We start from the raw sequence: 12,840 nt of genomic DNA, 5'->3' as shown, positions 1-12,840 counted from the left end.
TGTATAAATCTGTATGTAGTGAGCTCCCCTCTAGTGGTGACTGTATAAATCTGTATGTAGTGAGCTCCCTCTAGCGGTGGCTGTATAAATCTGTATGTAGTGAGCTCCCTCTAGCGGTGGCTGTATAAATCTGCATGTAGTGAGCTCCCTCTAGCGGTGGCTGTATAAATCTGTATGTAGTGAGCTCCCTCTAGTGGTGGATGTATAAATCTGTATGTAGTGAGCTTCCTCTAGTGGTGGATGTATAAATCTGTATGTAGTGAGCTCCCTCTAGTGGTGGCTGTATAAATCTGTATGTAGTGAGCTCCCTCTAGCGGTGGCTGTATAAATCTGTATGTAGTGAGCTCCCTCTAGTGGTGGCTGTATAAATCTGTATGTAGTGAGCTCCTCTAGTGGTGACTGTATAAATCTGTATGTAGTGAGCTCTCTCTAGTGATGGCTGTATAAATCTGTATGTAGTGAGCTTCCTCTAGTGGTGGCTGTATAAATCTGTATGTAGTGAGCTCTCTCTAGTGATGGCTGTATAAATCTGTATGTAGTGAGCTCTCTCTAGTGGTGGCTGTATAAATCTGTATGTGGTGAGCTCCCTCTAGTGGTGGCTGTATATATCTGTATGTAGTGAGCTCCCTCTAGTGGTGGCTGTATAAATCTGTATGTAGTGAGCTCCCTCTAGTGGTGACTGTATAAATCTGTATGTAGTGAGCTCTCTCTAGTGATGGCTGTATAAATCTGTATGTAGTGAGCTCCCTCTAGTGGTGGCTGTATAAATCTGTATGTAGTGAGCTCCCTCTAGTGGTGACTGTATAAATCTATGGATATTCCTTATCCCTAGGTGGGAGCATCATGGGAGATATTTTTCCATACTTTGTCCAGTAATGCTATATATAATTTATTTCTTCCAGCTCAGGGGGCTTTAGTGCTGGCAGATGTCAGGTTGCAGCATTTTAGGTTATTCAGAACTCTGATTGCAGCTCTGGAGGGAGCTGGTGTGTGAGACATGAGACAACAGCATTGTGATTGAAGCTCCGGCTGTGAGTTGGATACTACAATACAAAATAAGTAACGTTTTTGTAAACTTTTCCAACATGATGTTTGGTGTATTTGGTGCTCAGTGGTGGACGGAGGGGAGGTCGGCATCACTGCAAGAGGAGACACCTGTAATGCAGCGCTGTGGTTTCAGTGACCCGTGCAGCCCATCCCCCCCCAGCCCTCCACCAGTCACTGTAGAATTATGCAATCGGCCTTTCTGTGTTAATCAAATCCACATTGAGGTATGGGTTAAATCTCTGCAGAGCGCAGATCCGCAGCACAGAGCAGAGCGCAGCGGCGGAGCAGCCGGGAGCAGACATGGCAGAGCTGAAAGTAAGTGCTGTGCAGAGCAGCGGGGACGGGAGGAGAAGCATAGCCTACAAGAGAATCCGTAACTCGCCGCCATCGACACTTACACAATCTGCAACATCTTTGTAATTTGAGGTGGAGAAAAGATTAGTGCAAACTCGTGATACATTTGACAATGTGTGCGGATACATGAGCGATATACACGGGTGACACAGGTGTGATATGGACTGGTACATGAGCGATATACACGGGTGACACAGGTGTGATATGGACTGGTACATGAGCATATGAGCTCTGATATATGGATGATGCATGTGATATGAGCTTGCCTCCGTGTGTGACCTCTCCGTGATATGGGCTCTGATATACAGCTGATGCATGAGCCATATGTGTGATATGGACTGATACGTGAGCGATTATGAGCTCTGATACCCAGGTGAGGAGCGCTTGTATGTGTGACATTGCTATGATATGGGCTCTAATATACTGCTGACACAACCATTTGTGTGGTATAGACTGATACGCAGCTGATAGTTGTGTAAGAGACTGCGGATATGTGTGTGATATGGCCTGTTCTATCAGTGATGTGTGTGATATGCGCTCATATACTGGTGATGCGTGTGTGATATGGGCTCAGATATACCGGTGATGCGTGTGTGATATGGGCTCAGATATACCGGTGATGCGTGTGTGATATGGGCTCGGATATACCGGTGATGCGTGTGTGATAGGGGCTCGGATATACCGGTGATGCGTGTGTGATATGGGCTCGGATATACCGGTGATGCGTGTGTGATAGGGGCTCGGATATACCGGTGATGCGTGTGTGATATGGGCTCAGATATACCGGTGATGCGTGTGTGATATGGGCTCGGATATACCAGTGATGCGTGTGTGATATGGGCTCGGATATACCGGTGATGCGTGTGTGATATGGGCTCGGATATACCGGTGATGCGTGTGTGATATGGGCTCGGATGTACCGGTGATGCGTGTGTGATATGGGCTCGGATGTACCGCTGATGCGTGTGTGATATGGGCTCGGATGTACCGGTGATGCGTGTGTGATATGGGCTCGGATGTACCGGTGATGCGTGTGTGATATGGGCTCGGATGTACCGGTGATGCGTGTGTGATATGGGCTCGGATGTACCGGTGATGCGTGTGTGATATGGGCTCGGATGTACCGGTGATGCGTGTGTGATATGGGCTCGGATGTACCGGTGATGCGTGTGTGATATGGGCTCGGATGTACCGGTGATGCGTGTGTGATATGGGCTCGGCTGTACCGGTGATGCGTGTGTGATATGGGCTCGGATGTACCTGTGATGCGTGTGTGATATGGGCTCGGATGTACCGGTGATGCGTGTGTGATATGGTCTCGGATGTACCGGTGATGCGTGTGTGATATGGGCTCGGATGTACCGGTGATGCGTGTGTGATATGGGCTCGGATGTACCGGTGATGCGTGTGTGATATGGGCTCGGATGTACCGGTGATGCGTGTGTGATATGGGCTCGGATGTACCGGTGATGCGTGTGTGATATGGGCTCGGATGTACCGCTGATGCGTGTGTGATATGGGCTCGGATGTACCGCTGATGCGTGTGTGATATGGGCTCGGATGTACCGCTGATGCGTGTGTGATATGGGCTCGGATGTACCGGTGATGCGTGTGTGATATGGGCTCGGCTGTACCGGTGATGCGTGTGTGATATGGGCTCGGATGTACCGCTGATGCGTGTGTGATATGGGCTCGGATGTACCGCTGATGCGTGTGTGATATGGGCTCGGATGTACCGGTGATGCGTGTGTGATATGGGCTCGGATGTACCGGTGATGCGTGTGTGATATGGGCTCGGATGTACCGGTGATGCGTGTGTGATATGGGCTCGGATGTACCGGTGATGCGTGTGTGATATGGGCTCGGATGTACCGGTGATGCGTGTGTGATATGGGCTCGGATGTACCGGTGATGCGTGTGTGATATGGGCTCGGATGTACCGGTGATGCGTGTGTGATATGGGCTCGGATGTACCGGTGATGCGTGTGTGATATGGGCTCGGATGTACCGGTGATGCGTGTGATATGGGCTCGGCTGTACCGGTGATGCGTGTGATATGGGCTCGGCTGTACCGGTGATGCGTGTGATATGGGCTCGGATGTACCGGTGATGCGTGTGTGATATGGGCTCGGATGTACCGGTGATGCGTGTGTGTGATATGGGCTCAAAAATACCCGTGAATGTAGTAGAGGTCACCTGCAGTCCTATGTAACATCTCAGATATGACAGTGATGATGCTGAATAGAGCTCGTGTAGTAGATGTCACCTGCAGTCCCATGTAACATCTCGTATATCACAGTGATGATGCTGAATAGAGCTCGTGTAGTAGATGTCACCTGCAGTCCCTGCCTGATGAAGGGACCGGAGATGTCTGGAAGCTTCTCTGTAACATTATTTATTGTATTTTAGTCGCCATTAAAAGGTATCACAAGATTATAATTTTGTTCCTTTCACTGAGAACATTCTATAAATTCTGCAGTCCCATGTAACACCACAGATAACGGTCAGTTTATGTATCCGTACTGGGTCAGACCACATCTGTAGGTGGTGCTATATCCTCATAGTGAGAGATTATAATTACACTTTTATAAACATGCTGGGAGCTGCTGTTCTGGGGCTATGCTGGGAGCTGCGGTTCTCGGGCTATGCTGGGAGCTGCGGTTCTCGGGCTATGCTGGGAGCTGCTGTTCTGGGGCTATGCTGGGAGCTGCGGTTCTCGGGCTATGCTGGGAGCTGCGGTTCTCGGGCTATGCTGGGAGCTGCGGTTCTCGGGCTATGCTGGGAGCTGCGGTTCTCGGGCTATGCTGGGAGCTGCTGTTCTGGGGCTATGCTGGGAGCTGCGGTTCTTGGGCTATGCTGGGAGCTGCGGTTCTTGGGCTATGCTGGGAGCTGCGGTTCTTGGGCTATGCTGGGAGCTGTGGTTCTTGGGCTATGCTGGGAGCTGCGGGGCTATGCTGGGAGCTGCGGTTCTCGGGATATGCTGGGAGCTGCGGTTCTCGGGCTATGCTGGGAGCTCTCGGGATATGCTGGGAGCTGCGGTTCTCGGGCTATGCTGGGAGCTCTCGGGATATGCTGGGAGCTGCGGTTCTCGGGCTATGCTGGGAGATGCGGTTCTCGGGATATGCTGGGAGCTGCGGTTCTCGGGCTATGCTGGGAGCTCTCGGGCTATGCTGGGAGCTCTCGGGCTATGCTGGGAGCTGCGGTTCTCGGGCTATGCTAGGAGCTGCGGTTCTGGAGCTATGCTGGGAGCTGCGGCTCTCGGGCTATGCTGGTACCTGCGGTTCTGGAGCTATGCTGGGAGCTGTGGTTCTGGGGCTATGCTGGGAGCTGCGGCTCTCGGGCTATGCTGGGAGCTGCGGCTCTCGGGCTATGCTGGGAGCTGCGGTTGTCGGGCTATGCTGGGAGCTGTGGTTCTCGGGCTATGCTGGGAGCTGCTGTTCTGGGGCAATGCTGGGAGCTGCTGTTCTGGGGCAATGCTGGGAGCTGCGGTTCTGGGGCTATGCTGGGAGCTGCGGTTCTCGGGCTATGCTGGGAGCTGCTGTTCTGGGTCTATGCTGGGAGCTGCGGTTCTGGGGCTATGCTGGGAGCTGCGGTTCTGGGGCTATGCTGGGAGCTGCGGGTTTGGGGCTATGCTGGGAGGTGCGGTTCTCGGGCTATGCTGGGAGCTGTGGTTCTTGGGCTATGCTGGGAGCTGCGGGGCTATGCTAGGAGCTGCGGTTCTCGGGCTATGCTGGGAGCTGCAGTTCTCGGGCTATGCTGGGAGCTGCGGTTCTCGGGCTATGCTGGGAGCTCTCGGGATATGCTGGGAGCTGCGGTTCTCGGGCTATGCTGGGAGCTGCTGTTCTGGGGCTATGTTGGGAGCTGCGGTTCTGGGGCTATGCTGGGAGCTGCGGTTCTGGGGCTATGCTGGGAGCTGCGGTTCTCGGGCTATGCTGGGAGCTGCGGTTCTCGGGCTATGCTGGGAGCTGCGGTTCTCGGGCTATGCTGGGAGCTGCGGTTCTCGGGCTATGCTGGGAGCTCTCGGGCTATGCTGGGAGCTCTCGGGCTATGCTGGGAGCTGCGGTTCTCGGGCTATGCTAGGAGCTGCGGTTCTGGAGCTATGCTGGGAGCTGCGGCTCTCGGGCTATGCTGGTACCTGCGGTTCTGGAGCTATGCTGGGAGCTGTGGTTCTGGGGCTATGCTGGGAGCTGCGGCTCTCGGGCTATGCTGGGAGCTGCGGCTCTCGGGCTATGCTGGGAGCTGCGGTTGTCGGGCTATGCTGGGAGCTGTGGTTCTCGGGCTATGCTGGGAGCTGCTGTTCTGGGGCAATGCTGGGAGCTGCTGTTCTGGGGCAATGCTGGGAGCTGCGGTTCTGGGGCTATGCTGGGAGCTGCGGTTCTCGGGCTATGCTGGGAGCTGCTGTTCTGGGTCTATGCTGGGAGCTGCGGTTCTGGGGCTATGCTGGGAGCTGCGGTTCTGGGGCTATGCTGGGAGCTGCGGTTCTGGGGCTATGCTGGGAGCTGCGGGTTTGGGGCTATGCTGGGAGGTGCGGTTCTCGGGCTATGCTGGGAGCTGTGGTTCTTGGGCTATGCTGGGAGCTGCGGGGCTATGCTAGGAGCTGCGGTTCTCGGGCTATGCTGGGAGCTGCAGTTCTCGGGCTATGCTGGGAGCTGCGGTTCTCGGGCTATGCTGGGAGCTCTCGGGATATGCTGGGAGCTGCGGTTCTCGGGCTATGCTGGGAGCTGCTGTTCTGGGGCTATGTTGGGAGCTGCGGTTCTGGGGCTATGCTGGGAGCTGCGGTTCTGGGGCTATGCTGGGAGCTGCGGTTCTCGGGCTATGCTGGGAGCTGCGGTTCTCGGGCTATGCTGGGAGCTGCGGTTCTCGGGCTATGCTGGGAGCTGCGGTTCTCGGGCTATGCTGGGAACTCTTGGGCTATGCTGGGAGCTGTGGTTCTCGGGCTATGCTGGGAGTTGCAGTTCCTCCGCAGTCCCCAGTGTGCCCGGGTCAGGCTTCTCGCGGTCTGTGACCTTTGATGCCTCCTGATGGGGCGTCTCTGGAAGGGGCGGGGGCGGCGGGGCTGGGGCGTTCCTGGCTCAACCAATCACAGCCGGTGCTGACATCTGCCCAGATGTTTGTGCACATGGAAGCGTTCAATGCTCCAAACTCCAGGCACGTCCCCGCCGCTGTCACCATTAACCCTTCTCAGCCCTGACAGGACGGAAAAGCAGAGGGAGCCGATCTGCGGAGCAGAGATCCTCGGAGCACCCCAATATAATATCTCACCTAGTAACACCCTGATATAATATCTCACCAAGTTGCACCCCAATATATCTCCCCTAGTAACACCTCGATGTAATATCTCACCTAGTAGCATCTTGATATATCTCCCATAGTAACACCCCAATATAATCTGACCTAGTTACACCCCGATATAATAGTGTCTGATGTAGTAACACCCTGATATTATATCTCACAAAGTTACACCCTGATATATCTCGCCTTGTTACACACCAAATATCTGTCCTAGTAACACCCCAATATATCTCCTCTAGTAACACCCCAATTAATCTCCCTTAGTGACGCTCCGGTGTAAGGGCGTGTGACGTAGGGACGCCCCGGTGTAATGGCGTGTGACGTAGCGACGCCCCGGTGTAATGGCGTGTGACGTAGGGACGCCCCGGTGTAATGGCGTGTGACGTAGGGACGCCCCGGTGTAATGGCGTGTGACGTAGCGACGCCCCGGTGTAATGGCGTGTGACGTAGCGACGCCCCGGTGTAATGGCGTGTGACGTAGGGACGCCCCGGTGTAATGCCGTGTGACGTAGCGACGCCCCGGTGTAATGGCGTGTGACGTAGGGACGCCCCGGTGTAATGGCGTGTGACGTAGGGACGCCCCGGTGTAATGGCGTGTGACGTAGGGTCGCCCCGGTGTAATGGCGTGTGACGTAGGGACGCCCCGGTGTAATGGCGTGTGACGTAGGGACGCCCCGGTGTAATGGCGTGTGACGTAGGGACGCCCCGGTGTAAGGGCGTGTGACGTAGTGACGCCCCGGTGTAATGGCGTGTGACGTAGGGACGCCCCGGTGTAATGGCGTGTGACGTAGCGATGCCCCGGTGTAATGGCGGCTGACGTAGTGACGCTCCGGTGTAATGGCGGCTGACGTAGGGACGCCCCGGTGTAATGGCGTGTGACGTAGCGACGCTCCGATGTAATGGCGTGTGACGTAGGGACGCCCCGGTGTAATGGCCTCTGACGTAGCGACGCCCCGGTGTAATGGCATGTGACGTAGGGACGCCCCGGTGTAATGGCGTCTGACGTAGCGACGCCCCGGTGTAATGGCGTCTGACGTAGCGACGCCCCGGTGTAATGGCGTGTGACGTAGGGACGCCCCGGTGTAATGGCGTGTGACGTAGGGACGCCCCGGTGTAATGGCGTGTGATGTAGGGACGCCCCGGTGTAATGGCGTGTGACGTAGGGACGCCCCGGTGTAATGGCGTCTGACGTAGGGACGCCCCGGTGTAATGGCGTGTGACCTAGGGACGCCCCGGTGTAATGGCGTGTGACGTAGGGACGCCCCGGTGTAATGGCGTGTGACGTAGGGACGCCCCGGTGTAATGGCGTGTGACGTAGGGACGCCCCGGTGTAATGGCGTGTGACGTAGGGACGCCCCGGTGTAATGGCGTGTGACGTAGGGACGCCCCGGTGTAATGGCGTGTGACCTAGGGACGCCCCGGTGTAATGGCGTGTGACGTAGGGACGCCCCGGTGTAATGGCGTGTGACGTAGGGACGCCCCGGTGTAATTGCGTGTGACGTAGGGACGCCCCGGTGTAATGGCGTCTGACGTAGGGACGCGCAGCTCCTGACTATTCTGCTGATATCTATCTCCAAACCAGGAGCGATATCACCAGCTGTCAGAAGGTCATGTGATAACTAAGCTCCACCCAGGGCGTCTGTTAGAGCAGATGCATCATGGGATGTAGATGTTAGTAAATGTCAGTAACTGCAGGACGGGGGCGTCACTGACTAATAACGTTTTGGTGATGGCGGTTTCTGGTGTTTCTTATTTTTATTGTTTTTGTTTTTTCAAAAACTGCAACAACAAAAATTCTCAAGTCTATTCATCCTTTAAAGGGTTAAAGCTGATACTGAGCCTCTGTAACAGCGGGCCGAGATTTGTGCTACAGAAGACACGTACAAAAGTCAGAAGACCTCTCATTGCTGTGACCGTGCTCTGTGAGCCGTGTCTATCCTCTGACTTCTATGGAGGGTGCTGTGAGCGTGCTCTGTGAGCCGTGTCTATCCTCTATGGTGGGTGCTGTGAGCGTGCTCTGTGAGCCGTGTCTATCCTCTATGGTGGGTGCTGTGAGCGTGCTCTATGAGCCGTGTCTATCCTCTATGACTTCTATGGAGGGTGCTGTGAGTGTGCTCTGTGAGCCGTGTCTATCCTCTATGGTGGGTGCTGTGAGCGTGCTCTGTGAGCCGTGTCTATCCTCTATGACTTCTATGGAGGGTGCTGTGAGCGTGCTGTGTGAGCCGTGTCTATCCTCTATGACTTCTATGGTGGGTGCTGTGAGCGTGCTCTGTGAGCTGTGTCTATCCTCTATGACTTCTATGGAGGGTGTTGTGACCGTGCTGTGTGAGCCGTGTCTATCCTCTATGACTTCTATGGAGGGTGTTGTGACCGTGCTGTGTGAGCCGTGTCTATCCTCTATGACTTCTATGGAGGGTGTTGTGACCGTGCTGTGTGAGCCGTGTCTATCCTCTGTGACATCTATGGAGAGTGCTGTGAACATGCTCTGTGAACCGTGTTTATCCTCTATGACATCTATGGAGGGTGCTGTGTGAGCCGTGTCTATCCTCTATGACGTCTATGGAGGGTGTGACTCGCCCACCCCAGGGCTATGGGACACCCGGTGCCGGGCCGGACTAGTCCGGTGGTAGTCAGTGGTGGCTGGGCCCGGCTCCGTGGCCCTGGTGGGTGTCAGTAGAATATGTGGCTTGCTTGTTAATGGTTGTGTTCGTGACGCCACCTGTGGTATGCGGCTAATAAGCCGCCGCTGCTGTGTGAGGCCTCCGGGATGATATTATGGCAGCAATGGTAGTACTGCTCCCCACAGGTGGAGCAATGCCCGGGGCACAGTTGGTGCTTGTAAATGTCTATGCAGATGAAATAACTGAGGCAACTTCAGAGGTGCAGTTCAAGTTCTTTACTCACAGTTCTTGTCAGGGCAGGCAGGACCCTTGGACTGCTGGGACCGCTGTCAGGGACCTCCGCCTTCTGGGTGATTCAGAGTGTGAAATCCGGTACCCTCTCTCTTAGTGTCTCCTTCTCTGCTGTCTTCACTAGCCTTGCCCGAGTTTGGATGGCCCTGGCTTGGCCTCCACTACAGCCTCCAGGCTGGGGGGTCACCTGTCGGCTGATTACCCCTTTTCTGAAGATCTGCTCTGGGTTCTGGCCCTGGGAGCTTGCAATTCCCTGGGCCTCGGTTTTTACTGTTTGGAGATTGTCTTTGCACTCCTCCAGTCTCTAGGGACCGTCCCCTGTCGCAGCTTAATCACTCCACCGATGTCAATGTGGACCAGGCCACCGCAGCCTGCAGCTACTCGTAGCGCCTCTGGGCCCTCGGCTTCGGTACCCAACAAGGACTGCTCGTGGTACCTACGGACTACCCGCGGCCCTGCGACCCTTTCTTTCCTTCTCTTCTTTCTCCTCCTTGCCTGCCTCCAGCAGGCCTCCTCCTCCCTCCTGTCTCTCGTTCTTCTTCTCCAACTACATGCTCACTCCTCACTCTCTCACTCCCCGAGCTCACTGACTAAACTTGACCTTCCTATCTCTGTCTGCTCTCCTTGGCTCCTCCCACCTCCCCAGTTGCTAAGCTGTAACCTATGGGAGCAGGGATGGGTCTTACGGCCCCTCCCAGCATGCAGCATGGGAGGGTTGCCTGCCACTTTCCCTGGTCCTGTGTGTCCCTAGCAATGGGTGTAGTGTGGATTTACCAGGGGACCGGAGTTCGCTCCCTTCCTCTCCCAGAATGGGCATCACACCGCAGGTGGGGTGCAATGACCTGTGGCGACGGAAGCCTCAGGGGCGCCACACTCCCCCACAGCAAATCCCAGCACGTCCTCGGGCTGAAAAACAACAAAAACATGTGGAGAAACTGCAAAAACATTTTTGTATGCAATAACATAAAACAGTAAAACATTTCTTCCCTTTATGGGAGGCACATATCATGAACGTTGCGAACTTCTTATAAAGAAAACTCTAAGTGTGCACTTCCAGTCCATTGCACGGTTCAACAAATCCCCCATAATTCTGGTAGGGGGCACAACGGGTGCAACTAATTACATTTTTGGCTACTACAAGTCCAGTAGCCCGGCAGTTCGTTTCTTTCAATCAAACAAGATGACATAATCAACCAGCCATTAAGTCCAATGGCCTGGTTACATAAGACATATCAACAACATACCAGCCACTAAGTCCAGTGGCCTGGTAGGACACAACACATACACTTCTACCGGGGCCCACATTCCAGTTCAGTGGCCCGGTAACACATAACATGGGGGTGACGTCTTCAAAAAGAATCAGGGGCAGTACAGTAGGAAAGGTGTCATCTTCGAAAAGAATAAGGGGCAAAACACAAGGGACATCTTCAAAAAGAATGAGGGGCTATGTACAGTTTGGCAGCTCTTCATCTTCCTTACTCTCGAGGATAGATTTCAGGATCCCACTCCGGCATAGCTCCTGGCAGCAGGTACGCTGACGAGATCATCGTCTGGGTCCCTTGCACACTGGTCCCTGACCTTCTGCGCTGTCCTGCAGCCTGGGTTGGAGTGGGGCTGCCTGTAGGCGTTGCACGGCGCTGCTGCAGAGGGCTGCTCGTCTGCAGGGGGCTATTGCTGTGGTCTCTAGGGCCTTGCTTTGGCCGGGCACCCTGCATCACACGCGCCATGGAGATCCTGGTCTGCGTCTCCTGGGTAACTGTTGCAGGCCGGCTGCAATGTTCTGCGGCCTGGGTCTGTCTTGAGGTGGCGCTGCTGCTTGGAGAGATGCTGCGCTCTTGTGCTGTGCGGCACCACTCTGGCTCTTCTGGGGCCGCTTCTTCCTGCACAATGTGCACATGCAGCGCATACCACCCGCGGTCCCCCATCAGCCGGGTATATTCCACCTCATCGCCCGGCTTGGCATCGCGCCCTGGGTGGCCTCTGGGCAGGTGCTCCTCAATGTCTCTCCAGGCCACAAACACATCCTTGCCCAGACCGGGCTCCCGGATGAAGCCCCAGCCACCTTTCTGCCGGAAATCAACTACGGTGCCCCGTCTTACTGGGCACTCGGTTCCCTTCAGGGCCTTCCTGACCTCTTCCTTGGAGGCCAGATTGGCGACTTCTCGGGCCCTTCTTTTCTCTTCCCGGAGTTCCCGCTCCCGCTGGTACTCGACCACCAGCCTCCGGCACGTCAGCTCGTTGGCCAGGGGAGTTTCCTTGGGGCGCAGCGGCCGCTGCAGTCCCTTGGTTTCTATGGGCGCCGCGTCCCAATTCACTCCCGGGGATGCCATTCCCAGGAGGCTCACCGGGGGACTCGGCAGGGGGCCCACTAGTGGTTCAGGGTCCACCCCTCCCCAGGCTCCGTCTGCGGGGGTCTCGGGCAGGCCTCCGGTGCCCCACCGGGCGTCCGCGGGGTAGGCCGGGAAAGCCAGGGGATCAGTGAAGGGGCTAAGCGGGGGTTCATGGCGGGGCCCTGGGTCCGGACTGAACGGGGTTTCTGGTTGCTCACCCTGCGCTTGCTCCGCGGCATCCATCCACCGTTCCAGATCCTCCGGCACCCTCGGTGTCTCTCTCCGCCTGTCTGCCTCCACCTCCATGCTGCTCAGCCTCCGGGCCAGAACTCTCACTTCCTCCTGGAGCAGGTCCAGCTTGCAATCCTCTCTGCCGGTCCCTGGTGCACTTCTCTGCAGCTCCTCCGCCATGCTTCCGACCTGGGGAATGCTGCCTGGAACACTGCTCGGGTGCTCGACCACGCCACTCGGCTGCACCCTTTCCCTTCTTGGAGGCGGGGCCGGGGGCTGTACGAGTAGCTGGCGCCAGACTGGCGCCCAGCCCATCATGGCCGGCAACACTCCGCTTGCGATAAGGTACATTTTCGTTGTCTGCTGGTCTGGCTTTTTTAAACTCTGTCTGCCAGCCGGCCAGCTTATTTGGTCGCCATTTCTTCTTCTTCCGCTTTCTATGGCGGGCACCGCTTCGCGCGCTTTTCTTGGACAAGGGGGCGGGGCTTCTCTTCGCGCCCTTTCTTCTTACACGCCCCCCTTCTTCCCGCTCTCAGCAGCGCTAATGGCGGCGGTTTCTCAGTAAAGTACACAGTCTGTCACACGGTTCTTCAGGCGCACAGTACCCGGTTAGACCGGGCACGGAATCCTGTTCGTGACGCCAAAGTTGACTCGCCCACCCCAGGGCTATGGGA

General features: G+C 55.8%; 1 protein-coding gene across 1 annotated transcript in view; it reads left to right on the top strand.

Moving 5' to 3' along the window:
- The first annotated feature begins 1,220 nt into the window (after positions 1-1,220).
- The window catches only part of HGD (homogentisate 1,2-dioxygenase), a 38,176-nt gene continuing 26,556 nt past the window's right edge, over positions 1,221-12,840 (top strand). The window contains exon 1 of the mRNA XM_075332784.1: positions 1,221-1,362. Coding sequence (XP_075188899.1) covers positions 1,348-1,362 — 15 coding nt within the window. The 5' untranslated portion in view covers positions 1,221-1,347. The remainder of the gene's footprint in view (positions 1,363-12,840) is intronic.

This window comes from Anomaloglossus baeobatrachus, chromosome 2 (assembly GCF_048569485.1).
Source record: "Anomaloglossus baeobatrachus isolate aAnoBae1 chromosome 2, aAnoBae1.hap1, whole genome shotgun sequence".
Taxonomy (NCBI): Eukaryota; Metazoa; Chordata; class Amphibia; order Anura; family Aromobatidae; genus Anomaloglossus; species Anomaloglossus baeobatrachus.
The sequence above is the reverse complement of the archived record's forward strand: the minus strand, read 5'-3'. Positions and strand labels throughout refer to the sequence as shown.